Source organism: Heloderma suspectum, chromosome 6, assembly GCF_057233095.1.
Source record: "Heloderma suspectum isolate Gila_16-S chromosome 6, 16-S_ref, whole genome shotgun sequence".
Lineage (NCBI taxonomy): Eukaryota > Metazoa > Chordata > Lepidosauria > Squamata > Helodermatidae > Heloderma > Heloderma suspectum.
The window spans coordinates 85,262,004-85,284,470 of record NC_139463.1 but is presented as its reverse complement, the minus strand read 5'-3'; the positions used below and the strand labels follow the sequence as shown (position 1 = coordinate 85,284,470).

Here is a 22,467-nt window from a genome sequence, read left to right as displayed (position 1 = left end):
CCCCGGCTTGTACAGTGCCCAATTGCCCACCACTGGAGGGCTTGGAGTTGGCCCTGGCACCATGCACTGTTGCCATCATCTCGCCGACCTCCCCTTGCCTCCCCTGCCTATCTTTGGAAGCCTGCCCGGCTTGCGTCTGAGCCTGTGACACATGCTGCCCTCTCCTCACAGTGGGAGAGATTAGAACTGGCCAGGACGGCCTCAGCTCTTACAGGCGCAACTGACAGGCTGAGCAGAGAGACAGATCTGACTGCTTCGCAACTCTCTGCACACACGGCACACACGGCTTGGGGTAAGGCAGAAACAGCCAAGCAGGCACCAGGAACAATGACACCTGGGCAGACGGATGCCATAGCACAGGAGGGACAGGTGACAACAGGAGAATGGCCTGCTGCTGTGTTTCCACGAGAGCCTTCCCTCACAGCACCAGCCCAGAAGTACCTCCCAGACCAAGGTAAAATCTTGGAGATAAGGGGTACACCTGCTAGTTCCCCACCACCTCTGTCTGTCTGTCTGTCTGTGCAGGATGCTATAATTTATTTCACCACTTAAAACTGGCATGAGCTTGCAAATGTCTTTTAACAAAATTATTTAGAATATTTTTGGATCAGCCCTCCAACTCTACATTCAGCAGAAAATCATTTTGAGATATACATGCCTGCATAATTTATTGCAAGCAAAGAGTCTGAGGATTCTGGTAACACAATTCAGGATTTCCTTTTTTTAAAAGTATCATTCATGTTTCAATGCTGCAAGGCTGACAGACACACAATGGCTCTCCATTATTTCCCGCAGAAGGGAAATGTCCTGCAGAAAATGTTTGCTTGTTGGTTTTGTGGTGTTTTCCCCTGCTTACTCACAAGTGCAAAGAGTAAATGCTATGTAAACAGTTAACACTTTTGTAGGCATAGATGGGCTGCAGAACACATTCAACAATGATCAAAGAAGGCATATGTGCACATATTATGTTCACAGCAGGAATAACCATGATTACATTCTGGAGAAACTTCAGGGACTCCCTGAAGCGATGCTCCAGCCTCCGTACATCCCATATTGGTTCAAACTACTGACCTGTGTGTGTGTATAGACAATGTTCAGTCCAAGCATATGCATGTTTACTCAGAAGTAAGCCTTACTGAGTTCTACAGAATGTGCTTCCACCTAAATGTACATAGGATTGAACCCTTGGATACTCCACAGTATACACTAATAGAAACATTTGAATTTAGGAAGACCAGATAACAAGTCTGCTATTGATAACAATGCTACATGATCATGATTGTCTATTCAATCATTTAAAGTTTTTAAGATCAAAGCTTCTGCTATTAACATTAACAGTGTCAGTGCTTGTCATCTGATCGTTATGACTATTAGGGGGAAATTTAAAACTTCAATTCTACCATCACCTGATAAAATCTAATATTTACAAAACATGTTGATTTAAAAGCTCTACTTTTAGGGCAGCTGTGATTCTTTTTACTGGTCATTTTAAAGCTCCCTCTCCCTGTTGACAAGTCACCGTATTGCAGGAATATCAGAATTATTCAGAATTTCATGGATAGAAATTATTTCCCACTGAGAACCCAGATTTTGAGGCAAGACCCAGATGCAAAGATTTCATTATAAGCTCCTTGGGACAGGGACCTGGTTGTTGTTGTTTTTGCTTTATAAGACACCTTGTACACTGATGGTGAATCATCCTCATCGGAAGTAATAGCAGTAAGTTTGGGCTATGAGCATGCAGAGGAGGGGATGGGAATGTGGCTTTTTTTCCTTTCCAGGGTACCAATTAGTTTTCACTTTACATTTCTAGTCAAAGTAAATAATAAAGAATCTCCCAAAGAACATATCATGATTTCTTTGGAGCTCTAGTCAGCAACTCGTTTAGTAGGCAGGCCTTTTTGAGAGTGGTGAGAGATGGTGGCAAGGAAAGCTCCAGGAGCCATATGGCAAGGGGTTAACAGCTTTCACCCCACTTACCTCTTTCTTTCTTTCTTTCTTTCTTTCTTTCTTTCTTTCTTTCTTTCTCTCTCTCTCTCTCTCTCTCTCTCTCTCTCTGTGTGTGTGTGTGTGTGTGTGTGTGTCTTTCTCTCTTGTTCCTTGACACTCTGAAACAGAATAGAAGAGAAACAAGAGGAGAAGGGGGCTCTTTCTTCCATCTCCCTTCATGTTGTTTCTGGAAGCATGGAGAGAAATGTCTGTGCTGCATGAAACCAGGAAGGAGGGAGAAAGAAAGGGCCACCTCTACACGACAAACAGAACTTGATTTTCTGCTACTTTTCAACTTCCCTGACTTCTCTCAAAGACTTTATGGAACTGTGGTTTGATGATATGCTCAGGATTCTCTGCTAGAGAGCCCATGTAGCTCTCACAAAGCTACAATTCTGTGGGTTCTTGTACACTAGGTATTTCTTTTAGAATTGCTGTCCTTTATTCACTAACACTTTATAGGGTATCTGATGTCATCATCCAGTCATCATTCTCCTGTGTTTTCCTGGTAATTCTTCTGGCTTTTCTCAGACTGCAGAGAATCTGACTGATTTATTTTTTTTTTTTTAAGAAACGAACAACAGCACAATCGTCACAGGCATAGTTGCCTTAGTGAAGCTTTTCCACCTTTTCAAAAATATGTGGTTTTGCTGTATGCAGTGACATATCAAGTGGATAAGCCAGTCACCATGCATCTACTTCCATACACCTTCACCATTACCTTTCCCAGAGGTGCCATTTATAAGCATGGTTTTACTTAAATTTGTGCTAAAATGCCTCTTCAGGAGTATTTGTGCTTATAGTACTTCAAATAGTGCATTAGAACAAATTTAACCCAAAGAAAGAACATCCTTTTTCATTTTTCCAGTTGGCATCATTTGAGCAGCCTCTCCCTACCCTTGTCAAAGCTTCACTAAATAAAAAGATGTTTGCAGCCTTGTAAGGTTATTTGTGGTGATGGGGATCGAGTGGAGAGAATTCTGTAACTCAAATGAAAAATAAAACACTGGGTTACATAGTGAGAAATTATCTAGAAGTGTCTTATTTTGTCTTCAAATTATGATATACAAGCAAGACAAGACAACCAGCCATTCGTTTTTTTAAAAGTGGGATACCGGGGTCCAAGCCTGCCTGGATATTCCATACTCTTCGCTTGGAACCACTTCTCCCAGAAACCAGATGTATCAGGGCTCATTGAGGTTTATTTGATAATTGCCCATGGTCAGAGGCACTCTCTTCATATTACTTTGTATGTTCCAGGACTGAGCCCTCTAGCATTAAAAACAGATCCCATAGCTAAAACGTGCTTAGCTCTGGCTCCCAAATGAATCCCTGCAGGTAAGACTGCTCAGGACTGGGTGCAAACATCAGATCTTGACCACTTGTTTGTTTGAGCTCCAGGAAGCACAAATAATTCCCTTCTTTATCCCCACAACAAGCTTTATGTCTGATGCATGCATTTAAATCCAGATCTCCCAGGTCATAGTCCAACATGTTTAACTATTACAAAATTCTGGCTGAAACTCTTTGTGATCATGCGCAGTTTGAGACATGAGCAAAGGTGCATCCATGGCTATAGGGTGGTGGAGTTAGTGCTTTAATCTTCTGCCTTCCTGAAAGCAGAAGGGCAGAGAAGTGGAGAGGGACTGTTAAAAAACAACAACTCACTTTTTCCTTGGGGTGTTGAATGATGGCTGGCCAAAAGCAGCAAAAGCCAAACTTGCATGTGAGAGTCCATCAATAAGAGCAGAACATTGAAAGAGAATCTTGTTGCTGTGGGATGTTGTCAAAGCTAATAGGGACCAGAGACGGATTAGATATATTCACAGAGGATCAGTCTATCAACACCTACTAGCTATAGTGGTTAAAGGGAAATTAAACCAGTACTTTGGCTTGAGACAGCTGGAAGCTGGGAGGGAACAATAGCAGGATGAGAAACCACAGGGCAAGTAAGGTAATATGTTTATCTTGGAATTGGTAGGACATAAGAAATACTGAAGTGATTTCTTGTTCAGCCTTAACTGTTCAAAGCAAAAGGAACAAAACACATGTTCAAGCTGACAGTAGATTAGCTGTCCTGTGCCTCTTTGAAAAAAGGAGTGGGAAGAAGGGACTATGTTAACTGAATTTCCCATAGGAGAATCAAATAAACTTAATTCTAGCATTTGTTATTTGAGCCAGAAACCAGTCAGTAATTATTTCAAATAGCCTGACATTGCTTAAGACAAGGTTACAAAAATGTCTTCTAGTTTAGTGCGATTTTAAAAAAATATTTTATTGCTTGATTTTTTGCACTTTATTGCCCGGAAGGGAGGAGGGAATGGTACATATATCTGCATGTAAGGCTGTGTGAATCTTCTGAAACAAAGACAGACTTTTTATAACCCAACTGACACAGCCCTTAAATCTTCCTGCTCCTTTGTTCTAAAGAACAGCAAGATTAACAGAGGGGGTGGACAGAAGGTAGATTGGGATCTACTGACAGATTTCTGTGTGATTTGCAGTAGATCCAAGTCAACTTCTGACTCCCAATTGTCGAACAATAGCAACAGTTAAAAAGCTTCTCTGCCCCTAAATTAGACTGTTGAACAGAAAAGAAAAACCCTTGGGAGAAAAACCAGGAGTGGATTTTTGTCTGAAAAGAATTGTGACCTTGGAACCACAAATTCCAGAGGCAGTATTTTGCACCTGTCTCTGGTTAGTGGACTTCAGGATTCTGGTAAAAGACAAAGTAGATTCGGAAGTTTGAAGTTGGCCCATACCTAATATGAACATAAACTTGCAGCATCTTCTAATTCTTGTTCTGAATACTTTCCTCTCCCCACCCAGATATCTTATAAACAGGAAGGAGGTGAAAATATTTCCCTCCCAAGGGTTCTCTGAACGACTGTCTCTCCCTGCCCCCCCCTTTACACAAATGGATTGATGAGAAGGGGCTGCAACTGGGAAAACCATGGCAGAGGACAACTTTGTTCTCTGTTCAAGGGTTTGCCCAAACTAACAGCTGTCTTGTGCTCCATACAAATGAATAGAGCAGCATTCTCCAACCTGGTGCCCTCCAGATGTCTTGGACTACAACTCCCATAGTCTCCAGCCAGCGTGGCCAATGGTCAGGAATGCTGAGAGTTGTAGTTCAAAAGTTCTGGAGGGCACTAGGTTGGAGAATGCTGGCAAGGAGGAAAGTCTCAGGTCACTTGCCTGAGGGAGGAGAAAGGGGGCTGCAAACTGGGAAAAAATGTGTGTGTGTGTGTGTGTGTGTGTGTGTAAGGCAATTATGATTTGACCCCAAGAATTTTCCTAATTAGCCTACAGCTCCTGGAATTCAGGCAGACACCTGGGTTACCTATTGAGCTGTGCCAGCCTTCATTAGCCCAGTAAAAAGTATTGGTTCACTTGCTTTCATCATAGCATGGACATTCTATTATAAATACATTGTGGGGCTTCTCATTTTCCTTCCTTTCTTCCATTATATATTTACCTGCAAAATCTGGAACGAATTCTGGGTAGTTGGAAAGCTAATGTGATATTTGTGATAATGTGATGTGATAATCAGCTAATGTGGTAATGACATTATTATGGGATTTTATTCTTTTATCTTGCTGTTCACCACTCTGAAATCTTTGATGTGGAGCAGTATATAAATATTGTGACTAAAAATAATAAATAATAAATAAATATGGTAGACCTGGAAAATCATTGGTTTCTGTAGGTTTTCCCTCTCGGGGAAAAAAATAGCTTCAGACTATGTGTCCATGTATGTATGATTGAGTTCAACTGGGAAAATGGCACAGAGAGAAAGGGTTAACTCCCTCTCTACTTGCACCATGACCCTGATCCTATCTGGGGGCTTTTGTGGCTACTTTCATCTCTAAAAATAATTTCCCACCATCATGTCTAATTTGACCCTCTCAGCCATGAAGATCACTTGGGTGAAGGTGAATGGAGGACTCACTCTATTCACCAGCGGAAGGGGTAAATAGCTTGCTGGGCCTCATGTTGGAGACCCCTGTGGTAATGGACGCTGCCATGAAATGGAGTTGAATGAACATTATGGTGGTTGTATTATTGTTATTCTTGTTATTACAGCAGCATCAATGTACATGGCACCAGTGCTGGCTCCAGGTTCTGGGGGGCCCTTAGTTAAGACAACCTTAATGGGCTCCTCCCTTTACTGAATCTACCTTGTCAGTGCCATTGTCATCTCCTTGCTACCACCTGCTTGCTTGCCAGGCAGAGAGACAGTGAGCAAGCAGACAGTGGTATCTACTGTTCCTCCTTACCACCACTACCATTGTCTGGGCCAAAGCAAGAGGCTGGTGAACAAGCAGGTTGCAATAATGAAGAGGAGGGGCTCTTGTCAGTGGGTCCCTTGCTGGAGTGTGGGCCCTTGGCAGGTTCCCAACCATGCCGACCCTTGACACCAGCTGAATGGCACTTTACAAAGGGCCATTTGCACTGAAAAAAAGACAGGTCCCTGCCTCCGAAAAGCTTGCAATTGAAATTTTGATAAAGACAATAAAGGGAGAAGAGAGTGGATGAGTGGGAGAGATAAGAGTATCAAGGGTTAATGTGAGCATACGCAGATATGCATATTCAGGTTTGCTTATAGGTCGGCTTATGGCTAGGTATGAAGGATGTATCTTTATAGGCTTCTCTGCCACATATAAATGTTCTTTACATTTGGCTTCATGCTGCTTTCCCCCACTCATGGTACATGTATGTCCAGGCATCACTATTAGTTTTGTTTCCTGACTGTACACCCTTCCTCCTCTCAATAGTTTGGGTTTAGGTTTTGGTCTCTGCTTAAAAGACTAAATGTGCTCACATATTGGAAATGTATAAATAAAGGATGGATGGGAGGGTGCGGGGAGAGAAATTTCCAGTCATCTCCATAGGATAGCAAGTAACTATGGTTCTGCAAGGTCAGAAGCCGGTTTCCCCACAAAGAGGGTGATAGTTGTGAGAAGCATCTTTTGCAGGCCCTGCACAACTTGAAATCCACCCAGCTCAACATGGCCCACCAAAGATGTTGGGTTATATCCAAGGTTAGTCCTACTTAGCGTAGACCCATTCAAATGAATGGGACGTAAATTAGACTAACATTGAACACAACCTGTTGTTACTTAATGAGGTTCCTTTCTGTGTTGCTTTGTTTACTGATTACTTTGACTTTATTATTTTTGGTACTCTGTTTTATGTTTCAGTATTGTGAATGGCTGAAACAAATAACTTGAACTGACTGAGAGATAGTGTGGCCTGACAGCTACTCGGCCACTCTCTCTTTTTCATTTGTTTTCTTGTATTTTTTGCAGTCCCAGGTAGACAGAAAAAACAGGTGGTTCATTGAACTCCTGCTGGGCTGCCATACATGGCTGCTTAAACTGTGTTTGGATTCGGAGCCTTGCATGTTTTGGTAGCAAACATATGCCATCAGATGTGTATCTCATCCTTTCCTCAAAGTGACCATAGTTCAATGGTGGAGCATGTGCTTTGCATGCGGAAGGTCCCAGATTAAATTCTTGGCATCTCCAGGTAGGGCTAGGAAAGAATCCTACTTGAAACCTTAGAAAGCTGCTGCTGCCAGTCAATATCAACACTACTAGCCTAGGTGGAGTCAGTATAAGACAGTCTCCTATGTTCCTTCACAGAATTCAGAATTGAACTCTGTCTTAGATGTCTTCAATGTGTGTGCTATGATTTTACTATTGTTAGCCACAGCGGACAAAAGAGTAGAATAGACATTTTAAACAAACCAACCTGTGTAACATGGACAAGCTGGGAGAGAGCATGAGTCGTCCAAGGCCATGCAGTGAGCTTCATGTCTCAAGGAATTTGAACCTGGGTCCCACATATTTAGGGCATCTCTACATTAAAGAAAAACCCCGCACCCTTACCAGGCTTTCTTCTTCTGAAGTCTTTCTGGGTTCACTACGGGCTCCTTTAGATGGCGACCAACAGTGACCACGTGATTTGTAATTGAAAGCTTCCCCTTTCGGCAATGCTCCATAAGATTCAATGAAACTGCACCAATAGTGCATTATGTCTGATCTTTTTTAAAGTGAGATTACTGGGGGAAGGCACGGGAGATGTCCCTGAGGTTGACGATGTTGTGTAAAGGACCCACAAGCTTCCATGAGTGGCCAATAATGAGCGTGCAATAAATCTCTCATGTGGAGAAGTCTCTCTCTCTCTCTCTCTCTCTCTCTCTCTCTCTCTCACTTCTACATCACAATAGCAAAAAAAAGAAAGCAAAAGTGATGTCACAATGTAGGAGGCTCATCATTGCTATGGGATGAGGGACACTGAGTGATGTTTGCCCACTCAAACTAGGAGAAGTCACTGGAAAGTTCACAGCTGGTTAATGTGGTACTACAGATCATGCCCGATCTGTTTTCTGCTATGAATCATGTGGAAAATGAATCATGATACATACATTCTTCCTATCTCAGAAGTTAACCCAGTCATCACTAAGGCTACAGAACATAGACATCTCTCCAAGAGAATATTTCAGACCCTCTGAAGATTCAGGCAATCTCTCTGACTTGAGTAACACCAGATCACTAGCTGAAGAATGTCTTCCAACGTAAAAGAACAACACAGAATTGCATACAGGAAGATGAAGAAGAGAGTTTGGCTGTGGAGGGTAAGGTGGTACTTCAGGAAGGATCTTCTGTGCCATATACGGCTTCTTGGCTGTTGCTGAGTTAGCAGCAAATCCCTGTGGGATGTCTGTTCTTGCCAATGAGTTTTACGGTGCCTAATTTGCAGACTGACTCATCGCTGCCTCCCAAGCTTGCCCTCCTGAGTGACTAATGCACAAAAGAGCTGGGGAGAAGATTTTGCCCCACAGTTTGAGGAACTGCCCCTCCATTAAAAGGGGCTTGAGTTCCCAGTCTCTATCCCATGATGACCCACAACGGTGAGTATCAAGTGTACCAGCCCCAAACTGGGCCTGTTGCTTATGTACCTTTGATCTCATAGATCTTATAGAATCATAGGGTTGGAAGGGGCCTACAAGACCATCAAGTCCAACCCCCTGCTCAATGCAGGAAGCTTGATTCACAGGCGGTCTCCCATCCAAGTACTAACCAGGGCTGATCATGCTTAGCTTCCAAGATCAGACAAGATCAGCATATCTCTGAAATTAGGAGGCTGGGCTTCCATCTGTAATTTTTGCTGGCAACCTTGAACCCACACACCTCTTTCTGGCAATTTATTGTGGAGGAGGAGAAGCATGGCTCCTTTTTGGATGTCATTTCATGGCCATATGACCATTTTGCTAAATGGGTAAGCAAACTCTGGCTACCGGGGCTATAGCTAGGGTGGGACCAGTGCATACATCTCCCCTGCACCCCGGAACACTAGTTTGACCCAATTACGTTTTTAAAAATATATATTTAATTTTGTGAGATGACAGCTTCTATCTGAAGAACTTTGAAGCACCACAATATTTCTGGATTTGTTTGTTCTTTTAAAAAGTGGTGACTAGTGCCTCCCTCCCCCCAAATGGTAGTGTTCCAAACTCCACCCACCTCACCTGTACAGCTCTGTACACCCCCAGGATTCCCCCTGGTTCAGGATGAATTTTCCCAAGAGCCCTAGCACCTTACCATACTGTGTGTATGTGTGTGTTCTACTGCATTTAATAATCTTGTAATTTTGTATTATTATATTTGTTATTGTTAGCCACCATGAGCTTTTTTTAAAAAAAGAAAGGTGGAATACAAATGTAATGAATGAATGAATGAATGAATGGGAAACTTAAACAAATAATTTGTTTGATGATGGTCTTCAATATAAATAGGTAAAAGCTTATGAAGACCTGTTCTTATTTAACGTTTACATTTTTGATGCTAAATGACTCATAGGCTTGGGTTATAGGAGTTTTTATTGGTTAAGTGGAAATCACTGAAGCCCCACCTGGAACTGTGGTAGCCCTTCTCTCAGTGGCAGTCATTAGGAAATCACAAGCAACAATTAATTGGACCCTCCAGGCTACATCAAGTCCAGTGAGTATACTCTGTGCTTCAGATCTGGCAGAATTATGGGTTTTATTTCTGCCTTGGCTTCATCCTTGCCAGACTCAAGGGTCTTTTGGGAGAAATGTTGAAAAGAGAAGTTCATAGAAGTTTACAAAATAAGCAGATGTGCACATTCAGAACAGTAAAAAAAACCCAACAACCTTGGAGGAGGTTTTATTCATAAAACATATTGAAAATATAGATGAGCATGCAACAAGATTTTTTTAAAAAAATTAAAAGGTGATGAGCCCAGATAAATGTAGGGAAGGGTGAGCACTGGAGTGTTTTGTAAAATGTTTGCCAATCCTAAATATCACAAAGATAAGGTTAGTATCCGTTCTGAGAAGTAGATAACTTTATGAATGTTAGCCTGACGTATCCATTCTCAGGCAAAAGAATGATAATGGGCGGTAACATCAATGGCTCCTTAGCAGAGGTAGTGGAAGATGTCTCTGAAAGATCCTTAACAGAAAAAGAGTTTGAGGAAACTGACAAACTTTTCCCACCCACCCCAGCTAAGGAGGGGTAAGCTACATCTGTATGTGGAAAGAACAACAGAAGCAGGTTTTGGGACAGTAAGACAGATAAAGTGCAGTTTGAAAATGAGAGGCAGAGAAAGAGTGAGTGGGATAGGTTAAAATCATCTTGGGGTTCTGGGCTGCCTCTCTGGGGATTCAATGTGGGGCAGTGAATTTGCTGTTTTAAAAAGTGCTAAACTATGTGCTTGCATTTATTTGCTCATATATACATATAAATAAACCCAAATATTACAAAACACCATCAAGCCTTCAGTGATATCTCCTTCCAAAGGAAGCCAAAACCAGGTAAGTGTTGCCCGTGAAAGTTCACACTGTTCTGGGAAGTAGGGTGCAGACAAAAATATTTTTGCTTCCAAAAAAACTCTAAGCTGACCTGTAATTGTCTGCAAATTCAGTTTTAAAATTCAGATTAGAAATGTCAAAATGCTCAACTTTCACTTGTAATATCAGATGTTGAAGGTCCCACTAAATCTTAAGAATTGTAGGTTTTTTTTTTTAAGATGCTAGTTTGAAGTATTAACAAGTTCAATACTTCACATACCCTCCAACAGCCCTAAATCAAGCAGTATCTATAACTGTGTATGCATGCACATATATATGTGTGTGTGCGTGTGTGTGCGCACGTGCGTGCGAGTGTGCAAATCTGAGGTAGATTTTTTTCACACACTCTTTTTAGCCTAAAAATAAGCCGCATTACAAATGTATTCATGGGAACACTGTGGTACTGAGTATTGCTCAAGCTTCTAGCTGTACAGAACTGAATGAGCATGGAAAACGGTGCTGCTTCTGCCATGCTTATTCCCCGTGGTTAAAGAACTGTTTTTTTTCAGCACACCCCAGCCTGATTTTCCCAGGCACTAGTTTACTTCCCTCTGAAGGTCTTTCTGGGATCTGAAACTGCAGAGTCATTTGCTAACACACACGCAAGTGGCATGAAGGGAATGCCTCCCCTGCCGTGTGCGGGATGGTGGAAGGCTGCCACTGTGCTGGCTCAGATTCACTTCCCTGCGGCCCAGTCTACTGCTGGACTGATTCCTTGCTCCTGTGGGTTATTTAACAATTCCTCCAATGCTCCTTCTCACTTCTCCTAAGCACTTATCTACCAGCCAGCCTTTAATAATATGAGATTCAGGGAACAAACCGCCTCCAAGCCCTATTAAAAATGAATGGCAACTGCACATTGTGGGACTGTGCATGAAAACTTCTGAGTGGATCAGCGTTGCCTACCAGCACATCAATTTGGGGTTGTTGTACATGTACCAGTCTCAAAATCCATTTTTTCAACTGAACTCATGTGAGGAGAGAGGTGAGGGGAGAGATATAAACACTTCAGCTGTAGCTTGCGTCTGCACCACCTCCTCTTTTTCTCACAATGATGCCATTTCTCCTCAAGGAAGTGTAATGGAAGAACACCTGCCACATTCATCAACAGTTTCTGACTTCAGGCATCTAACCGCTTTTGTTCCTCACACCCAAACCACTTAAATGGATGCAGGAACATAGGAAGCTGCCTTATACTGAGTCAGGCCATTGGCCCTTCTAGGCCAATATTGTCGACAGTGACTGGCAGCAGCTCTCTGGGGTTCCAGCCTTGAATCGTTCCTGCCCTGCCTGGAGATGCCGGGGATTGAACCTGGGACCTTCTGCACGCAAAGGATATGCCCTACCACTGCCTCAGCACCAACATGCAAGAGGGAAGCAATCCAGACAATCCACCCAGTCAAACTGAGAGGGACAGAGGCCTTCTCCCCCCATACTCTGCTGTTGTTGCTAGACAGGTGAAGCTGCTGTAGCAGCAGAGCCAACAATCTTCAACCCATCCTCCTGGAAGCAACAGGTGCCTGGAGAAGAAAAAGAGGGGGGAAATGCATCCCCTCCTCAGCCATTCATCCAGCACACTGTTCTACCCACACTTTTGCTTGAGATTTGCAGGCCATACTTGAAACTGCTATCATGCTGTCTTCCCAAAGAAGCACTAAAATAAGCATTGCCCTGAGGCAGAGCAAGTCTGCATACTTGCCTATGAGAGGTCTCATACTCATATGAAGCCTCCCAGATACTTGTACATCTTTGAGGAATTTTGCCCTGTGGGCTCAAGGTTGGCCCAAAGACATTTTGCTGCTTGAGGAAGAGCGGCAGCAAATGGCGTCCTCCGCAAACCACACAGTGCCCAAAGCTGGTCAAGTTATTTTAGCACACGGGGTGCAAAATCCCGCAAGCGCCTCTCCACTTCCCTGGCAGTAAAAAATACTAGTAATAATCAATGTAAAAACTAACAGTTTGCTGCCCTTCCGTGAAACCCAAAATCCACTTGCCACCTCAGTCTTTGCCTAATCAAATCAAATCATTTATTATTACAGTCAATCACCAGCATGACAAATAAATACTTTTTTTATTATTTGATTTGATTCAGTCTTCGCCTAATAGTAGGACTGACCCAATGTCCTTGGAACTGCTCCCTTTGACTGCATCTCCCTACTCATTCACCACTGTAAATAGATAGATAGATAGATAGATAGATAGATAGATAGACGAACGCACACACATGCACACACACAGTAGATATTTTAACATTTGAAATAATCATGCAGACCAAATTCTCAACTATTTGCTTAAATCAAAAACATTTTAAACTTTTCCAACTGGCATTCTTTAAGGCAGAAAGAATGCCTTAAGTCTTTGTTTTATTCTTTTCATCAGTTTTGAGCTAAGCATCACTTGTAAGTTTAACTACAATTAAATCAAACTAATCTGTGATTAAACTATAGAGATTAAAGTTCAAAGGTGTGTACAGTTTAATTCTGAGCCTTTTTAAACAATTTTTTTGAACAATATAGGCATAGCTGAGGTGCATGTAGGTACTATGCAAATAATTTACAAAATCTACTAAAAACAAAACCTTAAGTATACAGACTTCCAGAATATGGATATATCAGTCCAATAAAGGAAGAGACTGTACGAGAGATGAGACTAATAGCATCGCCATAGTGTTTGATGCCATATCTATAACAAGAGTATGCATCTTGATCTAAAATAGGCCTGCACAACTTGTGACTCAAAAACCCAAATTCAGCTTTCCAGTCATGTACTGTGGCCTCCCAGGTGTGTAGTTTTCTCTGTTTTTGAAGCCCTAGGCAGGCAGCAAAACCTGGCTTATTGAACCCATGAGGGGCACCATGCATGGCAATCGGCCTGAGTTTGGCGTGATGGGTCACAGTTTATGAAAATATTTCCAGCAGCTGCACTGGCTTTCACTGGTACACTTTCTAGTGTTAAGAGAATCTGGAAGACTATGTGTGGATTGCAAAGAGTTTCATTTATTATCCCTCCTTCCCCCCCCCCCCCACAGGCTCTAAGGGTGAGCAGGACACCAGTTCAACTGGGAACCTTGAAGAGACTGAGGACAATGAGGAGTTCCTAGAGCAGCTCATGTCCATCACCTCACACAGTTTACTCCAGTTGGAGGTGGAGGAGAAATACAGCATAGCCAAGGAGCTAGGCAGTGGCTCCTACGGACATGTTCTGCATGTTCAGCACCGTGAGAGAGGTAAGAGTGTACAAGGACCATTCCAGACCAGCACACAGGAGGCAAGTTGTTTTCATCCATCCTTGCATTGTTCTTCTAATTGGCCTTGGGACTATTGATACAGAGGCCTGTCCTGTCCCTTGCTTCATTGAGCAACAGGATGGACAGAGACTTCATTGAGCAACAGGATGGACAGAGACAAATGAAGACAGGGATCCTTTATCTTTAAGAGTTGTGAAGAGAAAGCCAGTTTCAACAGATGTTCTTGTTCTCCCCCTTGCATGCCTAGCATCACCTGCTGAAATTCTCAGTTCTGTGCAACTCATACAAGAACCTGGTGCTCCTTTGCCTCCCACATAGCCTCTTGAGCAACCTGAAGAGTGCCTGAGCACTCTACCTTTTTCCCTGTTCCCCCTTGGAAATGAATAGGTAGATGTGTGAAAACATCATACATGGCATCCATGATGTCACACTGGCATCCCCTGCAGTGCCAATGCCTCTGTTGTGTCATTTTGGAGCAGGGAGACAGCCAAACATGCTCTGGTTTTTCGGAAGTCTCCCACCACCCAGAACAGAGACTGATTTCCACTACTGATGTTAAGTGATTTAACAGTCAGCCCCTATTCCCCAAGAATCCTAAGAATTGTAGATCTATGAATGGTGGGAAAGGATGCTCATAATCTCCAACAGACAATTCTCAGCATCTGCACGAAACTACAATTCTGTGACAAATCTCTGACAATTAAGCTGGTAGAAAACCTATACTGGATTTCTAGCGTAGGTGTATTCAGAGGCATTGTTGTGTACTCTTGTCATTTTTTCCACATAGTAATTTTCTTTGTATACATTTTCTTTACAAAGCTTAACTCATTTACCCTCACAATAACCCTACAAGGTAGATTAGGTTGAGAAAACAGCTTGCCCAATGAATTGCTCTGCAGCAGATAGGATCAAGTACAAGAATCCCAGTATATGCACAAGGGTACAACCACTTACCTCAATCATAACTAGTTTTTTAAAAATGGTCTCAAACCAACATTGCACCACAGCTGTAGATCCAGACCCAGTTTGCATGACATGTTGGGCTTATTCGGGGTTGTTTAACCCACTGTGGTTCATGCTGGGTGATATTTTGAATATGCAAGCCCCGATTGAGGCAATTAGGGGAGTTGCCATATCACGCAAACTTGGCCACTGTGGGTTATTTGAGGGTTAAACAAGCCTCAGATAACCCTCGATTTGTATGTGAGGCTGTGCAAGGGTTGTTAAACCTTCAAATAACCCACAGTGGCTGGGTTCACATAACAAAGCAACCCCCCCCTTGCAGGTTGCATATTCAAAGTGACGCCCGGCACACACCGCAGTTCATTGGGGGTTAAACAACCCCCAATGAACCTAGCACCCAGGCCCAACTCTCTTTGTCATGGTAAAACTGTGCTGCTCTTTGGTTCCAGGCTAACACTGCTTCTCAGTAGCTTGGCACACAAGACTGGGAAGCGCTTGGGGTCTTTCTGTCTTCCTTTTTCGGGGGTCCCTCCTTAAGAATGGTCATAAGGATAGGAAATTTGATATCAGAAGATGGTTGCTTCCAAAGTATGCAGGGGAAAGGGGCATTCAGTTCTTTGCATAAGATGTCAATATATCTAAAGCGGTGATTGCCCCTAGGTAAAATATTTTGGGAATCATTTGTTCAAGGGGCTATGCAGAAGTTCCTTTGGGGAATGGGAAGCAAGTCGGATTAATCAGATAATGTCCTCATGTCCAAGCTGAGGTTGACCTTCACTTTGGAGACTACCTACCCCATTACTGAAAACAGCTCCTGGGGCCAAAGCCTGACTTAACTCAAGCCCTGGCTAGGGCTCAGTTGCAGCTCAGCCGAAGCTGCTCCTTGTCCTCATCCAGCTCCCAGGTCCTGTAATTAATTAGCTGTGTCATCCCAGGCATGTGGGCAGTTGCCAGCAAGCTGGTGTATTGGCCAGTCCAGGCGCAGCAGCCAGAGTCCAGCCTCACAACTGTAGGGAACACAAGCAAGGAAGGAAGCAACCTTGTCTGCACAAATGTGTAAGAGAATATCAAGTTGCACCACAGATTCGAACCAAATCCCAAACGCAGGATGAGGACAGATGATCTCTTCTCTGAGAATCTGTTACCCAAATGAAGGATCTTCCTCACTTTTGTGAGCTGGCTTCACAGTGCCCCCTGCTGGGGAGACACTGATATACAGCAGTTAATTTCTAAAAAGAAGTGACTTGCTAGAGTTCAAATTGCCCTGCATATCTTCTGACCTGGGCAGTGTTTCTACGACAATGGAAGGAGAAGTTAATGGACGAGTACCGGAATTGGCTTTGCTGTGAGCAGGGTTCCATGAGCAGATTCTCCAGACCAGTAAAAATCATTTCACAGAACATACTTGGGGGGGGGGGGGTTGGAGTGAACGTCATCTGAATGGCAGGGGCTGCTCAACCAATAAGAGAGGCTTCCCCCCTCCCCCCTTTCTCCTTTCCCCTGGAAGTACAGATGCACCTGTATTTCAGAAGCAAGCCTCATTGAACACAATGGGAGTTCCAAGTAGACACACATATGCTTGTGCTGAGAAAGGGGGGGCGGAGAACACAAAGGTGGAAACCAGCCCCCATTTTAACCCACAGGACCTAATTGACCGCAGTAGGAGTTACTTTTGAGGAGATAGTAATGGGTTTGTTGTGGGAAAGAGACCAGTAAACACAAAGACAGAAACCAGCCCCCATTGTAACCCGCATGATATCTATAAAGAAACTGTGAAGTAGTTACTTCCTAATCGATCCAGTGGATCAGAGCCTTGAGATCGCACTTAATCGCAATTAAGGAACTTGGCTTTAAAGTGTGACATTTGAATTGAGGGGGAATCTCTGATGGGGGCATTCAAAGGCAAGCCTCATTGACCGCAATGGGAGCTACTTCTGAGGCGACTCTAATGGGTTTGTTGTGGGAAAGAGTCCGAAACCATCCCCCATTTTAACACACAGGATTTCTGTAAGGAAGCTGTGAAGGAGTCATGTCCTAAGGCAATGAATTGGAGCCTTGAGATCATGCTTAATCGCATTTATTAATCGCATAGCGCAAAGATTTGGGCTATGTGCCCTGTCAATTGAGGGGCTTCTCTGTTATTTATGTGGTCATTGAGAGGGCAAGCCTCATTCAGCACAATGAGAGGAAACACCCCTTGACTGTGGTCATGGTGAAAGGCACACCCGTGGGCAGGGCTAGCATACCAGAGCTAAATGCGGGGGTTGGGGCATACAACAACTAAACCGGGGAGAGCCCAACTTGAGGGAAAGAATAGGACTTTAAGCAGTCCCAGGAAATCCGTTTTTTTCCTGATAAGCTCTGGGGTGGCTGATGGGTGTCTGGGTCTATTGGCCCCAGGAGCGTAGCCAAGTCATTTATAGTGTTAGAGGGGCCTAGAGATCCATAATGCTTGCTTAAATTCATTAGTCATGCCATTCCCTTGCTAGTAAGCCTCTGAGCATGTGAAGATGATTCAAGGGGCCCATAACAGCCTTCTCAGCACATTCCTTCCTAATGAGGCCAATGTCTTATCACTGATGTGCCTGAGAAGCAGATTTGTTTACCTTAAAGCTACAGGTGGCTGTGCTTGAGAAACAAGTGCTGTTAGTTTATGCTGGGAATGGACGCTAGGGGGTGCTTGCTGCTGTTATGCTGCCTTGTTGCTAACATGTAGTGTATAAGACCCATTGTACCCAATGGCTCTGGGTTCAGAGAAGGTGTTTGATCCAAACATTGGCTACATCTGTGTGCTGTAAGTTACCCAATAAAGTACTCCGTGTAAGTAAAACTTTGAGTCTAATTTATCACTATCTTGGCACCTCTAAATTAAGACTTTGAAGCCTACAGCCGGGGCAACACACTGGGATGTCATGTATCCCTAATGACCTCAACACGCAGCTGTCTCAGAGTAAATTGCTGTTGGAAACACCCCCTTGGAAGCTCCTTCCCCTGATCCAGGGATGACCAGCTCCTAAGAGCTCAAAGGCCAGCTTCTAGATTACCAAAATGCTTGTGGGCCATAAATAACTGTTTCCATCGCTTCCTCCCTGCAGCCTACCTCAAGATGGGCTGTGGGAGAAGGAAGAAGCTCCTTAACATACCCCTCTCTGTCAACACTTGAGCATTTACTTTGCTGTGAGGAGGAGGCAAAAGCTGAATGAGATTGTTCCACCCACCCCAGTGCTGTCTGGATGTCCAGTGTGAGGAAATTTAATTTTCAATCCAGATCCTCCAGGCAATAATAAAAGATGGCCATGTATGGGCAAAGAGTGGGGAAGTGACAGCTTGTTGCTCTTCTTCATCAGCATGTCTGCATCTCCCAGCACATCTTCAGGGGCACAATCCCAGCTAGTACTAGCTCTGTTTCCTGTATCATGGATGCTCTGCAGTGCCTCTGTTCAGCTGTTCTGTGTCTCTCTCTTTCAGTCTCATTCTCTCACTTGTGAAAGGGGAAGGGTTAAACAATTAAGGTGGGCCAGATCTGTGAGGATGAGGGTGTCACAAAGATTATGAACATAGTTTCTGTCAAGGCTTTTGAGATGCTTTTAGGAATAATGAGCTCCAGTCAAAGAATTATAGATTTGTAAGGATACTTGGAATGGAACAAGCCCCCTCCTCCAAGGAAAAATCCTACCCACACAAGCTAATATCTGTATGTCAAGCAAACCAGGCCCCTCCTTTTAAAGTTTCTCTTCCTGCCACCTGTATTTTACTGCCTGTGCTCTTATGACCTTAACGTATCACATATGCCTGCCATATAAGACAGTTTACAGGTGAAGCTTTTCTTAGACGTACGGAGACCAGTAGTGTGACAATCTTCACCTGAAAGATTTCCTCTGCATTAGATTTCTGTAAAAGGCATAGGAACAGGAACTGTTTTGTTTGTTTGTTTTAAAGCTGACAATACTAATTATTATTTCTAAATCTTGACCTGTCCCTCTGCTGTGGTCTGACTTACCCTTTCCCGATTCTCATTATCAATTTCAGACAGGTTTTTCCTGACCCATCTAGTCCCATCTAATGCAGCTTGTAAACTATCTTGACCTAGGCCATGTGAACTCTGCATTCTCTACAGTGACCTCTTTTGCATGTAACAGCAATTCCTGGGTTGTTTAACCCAGGTATTGCCAAGATTTAGCAGGAACAAGCAAACACGCTCATACTTTCCCATCCATTGACATTTTTCCTTGTTCCTTACAGGGACCTCAATGGCATTGAAGCTGATGTCTAAGGAGAGAACCGGGAGGCGGGAGTTCCTGCGGGAATACTGTATCGCTCTTTGCCTCTCCTCGCACCATGCCCTTCTCCGAACCACCAGCAGTGCTTTTGAGACATCCACACATTATGGCTTTGCACAGGAGCTGGCTCCAGCTGGGGATCTGTGTGCCATCCTGAACTCAGGGGTATGGGGCAAGGGGACACACAACAGATACTTTGTGGGGCCTATAAACAGGGGAGAGTCTTATAGCACAGGTGGGATGGCAGTGGGATTTACTTTTTAAAGCAGGGGGAGATTAAGGGTGCAGAACATTGTAATACACAAGGAGAACTTGCAGGTAGTCCCTCAGCTGTGGTGTAACTCCAGCTACCAGCATACCGAATATTGTTTTAGCTATCACTCATGTCCTCTGTCCCACTTCAGCTGACCATTTTTTTCTTTAAATTGCAACAGTAGACTATTCCATACATATGTTTATCCTGTACCTAATTAATATTTTTAAGTGCACAACTGCTCCAGTGTTGAGCAGGTGGTGATGATGTGGTGGTGATGATAACGATGACCGTAATGGAAGAGTGCTAACTTGTTCTAGGGCTGGGATGAGATGTCTTGATGACATCACAGGCACCAGACAATTGGCGGTATCCACAGTTGGCATCTGTGTCAAACTGGAAAAACCACAATCCCACCACCACCCCTGCCCAAAACTCAGCTCTTTCAGAGAGAAGGTACATTTGAATTGACTTCAGTGAGGGTGCTTTCAAATTGGGCCCAGAACTTTAAAAATGGAGTTTGGAGGACCTATTCAAAAGATTCTAGAGGGTAGCCATGTTATGCTGTTGCAGCAAAACCAACTAAAGGTCTTGTGGCACCATAAAGACTATTACATTTATTCTGGCATACACTTTCAAGGACTATAGTCCAGTCCATGAAGTATTATGGAAAGTTTCAGGTTTTTTTATACAGTGCATGGTGGGGGAGGGAAAGAATAGTAAACAGTGAGTTCAGAAGGAAATTCAATGCAGAAATTAGTGATGGTGACAATACATTAATATTGGTCATTTACAGTGCAGCCTTTGCTGATAACAAACATGCAGCATCAGGTAAGCCAATTACCACATACAAGGTGATAAAAGAAAATCTGTTATTCCAATTCAAGCCTCTGGCAACAGAATTTGTGATGACCTGATGATAACTCAGCAGTCTCTAATCTCCATTTGAAAGTCATTTACTTCACAATGGTCACCTTAAGTTCTGTGATAGAATGACCTCGGGAGGCTGAAGTGTTCTCCCACTGGTTTCCGAATATTGCCATTTCTGATGTCAGATTTGTGTCTATCTGTTCTCTTTCGTTGAGACTGGCCTGTTTGCCCTATGTAGAATCTAGAAGGGCACTGCTGACAGAAGAAGGCATATATCACATTGGAAGATGAGCAAGTGAATGAGCCCCTAACATTGTGGGCAGCATTATTAGGTCCTGTAATAGCGATACCAGAGTAGATATGGGGACAGAGCTGACATCAGGATTTCTTGTAGGGTCTGGCCATTGTGTTTGTATCTTCTTTAACTCCCTGTCCTCTTTTTTCAACAGGACGGCATTCCTGAGGTGCAGGCGAAGCGGTGCGCAGCCCAGCTGGCTGAGGCACTCGATTTTATGCATGGCAAGGCCTTGGTGCACCGAGACATAAAGCTGGACAATGTGATGCTTTTTGACAGAGAGTGTCGTCAGGTGAAGTTGGGTGACTTTGGCCTGACACGTCTGGAAGGCACACAAGTGGCTGCCATGTCTGGCACCCTGCCCTATTCCCCACCTGAACTATGCCTGCTGGAGGGCACTGAGACTCTGGCTCTGGACTCCAGCCTGGATGTCTGGGCCTTTGGGGTGCTGCTGTTCTGCATCTGCACCGGTTGCTTCCCTTGGGATGTGGCAATGAGCCCTGACCCTCAGTTTGAGGAATTTGGCATTTGGCAGAACCGCACAGTGCTAGGGGAGGCTCCGGGCCTGTGGAAAGGCTTTACCACCCATGTCTTGGACATGTTCCGCCGCCTAATGGCTATTGATCCAAATCGTCGCAGTCCCGCTATTGAAGTGCACAAGTACTTATTTCTGCCTTGGCGGGTAGATACCTATGGAGAGACACAAGGTTCCCAGGGTGACCTCCTGAAGGTGAAAGATTCTGATGCCTGCCTCGGTGGCCCTACTGGGGACAATTCGGGCCTGGGCAGCAGCTCCAAGGAGAATTGCCTTGGGCAAATACAGCCAGAACTAATTATCTCGGAGAAAACACATGCCATACAAATGGGTCCCAACCCTGGAAGCAATCCCAGTCCACAGGAAGACTCAAGGCTAATGGAGCCTGGACTCCAGCCCTGAAGAAAGTCATCCGCTTCTATGAACAAGTCAAAGAGAGTTGAAAGGCCCAAGTCGAGGAGGGAGAGCCTAGTAGTAGTTTGACCAGCTAAGGGGGAGTTTTCAGAGTATTGAGTAAAGTAGTGCCACTTCCCCCTTTGGCTGTTGGTCGGGGCAGAATAGAACTAGCCACTCAATAGAGAGAAACATGCTCCCTGACCAGAGGGTTGGTCCATGGTCAGGCAGAAGTGATACCACTATAACAACTTCCATTTCAATAACCCTCTAGAGAAGATAAAGGTTGCTTCCTCACTGGAATTGCCATCCGTTCACTTACTCCCCCACCCCCCATGTTTAATTCTTATTTTCAGAACACTGTTACAGTTGCATACCACATTAATACTTTATCTTTTGGAACATCCAGTCAATATCGTAATCAAATAATTGCAGTCCAGTGTTTTCCATGGCAGGATCTACACTACAGCTCCTGTTGTGCGCAGGCATCGCCATGCTGGTATTTCTGCAAAATGGAATCATAGCAGTATCCACCATGTTTACAATGCAATCAACTGTCATACAGATGCAATTGCGGGAGAAGTAGGAGGAGTTTCCTTTTTTTGTTTTTACTCAGCTGCCACCATGCACACTTTCAATGGTGTGCAGCAACAGAGGTTTAAAAATAACTTGTATGGTAATTCAGAACTCCTCTCCACAGTCTAAAGAAGCTGGAAAAACAGAGGAGAAGGATGGGAGTGGGGGAGCTGCCTTTGAGCTAT

At 43.8% G+C, this 22,467-nt stretch overlaps 1 protein-coding gene across 2 annotated transcripts; it reads left to right on the top strand.

Moving 5' to 3' along the window:
- Positions 1 to 327: 327 nt before the first annotated feature.
- On the top strand, positions 328 to 21,715 carry LOC146341664 (putative serine/threonine-protein kinase SBK3). 2 transcript variants are annotated; one of them, XM_084808397.1, is made up of 4 exons: positions 328 to 454; positions 13,899 to 14,096; positions 19,323 to 19,523; positions 20,928 to 21,715. In XM_084808397.1, the coding sequence occupies exons 1-4, from the start codon at positions 328 to 330 to the stop codon at positions 21,713 to 21,715; spliced, it is 1,314 nt and encodes a 437-aa protein (XP_084664523.1). The 2 variants fall into 2 exon arrangements, with proteins under 2 accessions (XP_084664523.1, XP_084664524.1); XM_084808398.1 differs by having other exon boundaries at positions 19,323 to 19,525; positions 20,933 to 21,715.
- The last annotated feature ends 752 nt before the right edge of the window (positions 21,716 to 22,467 follow it).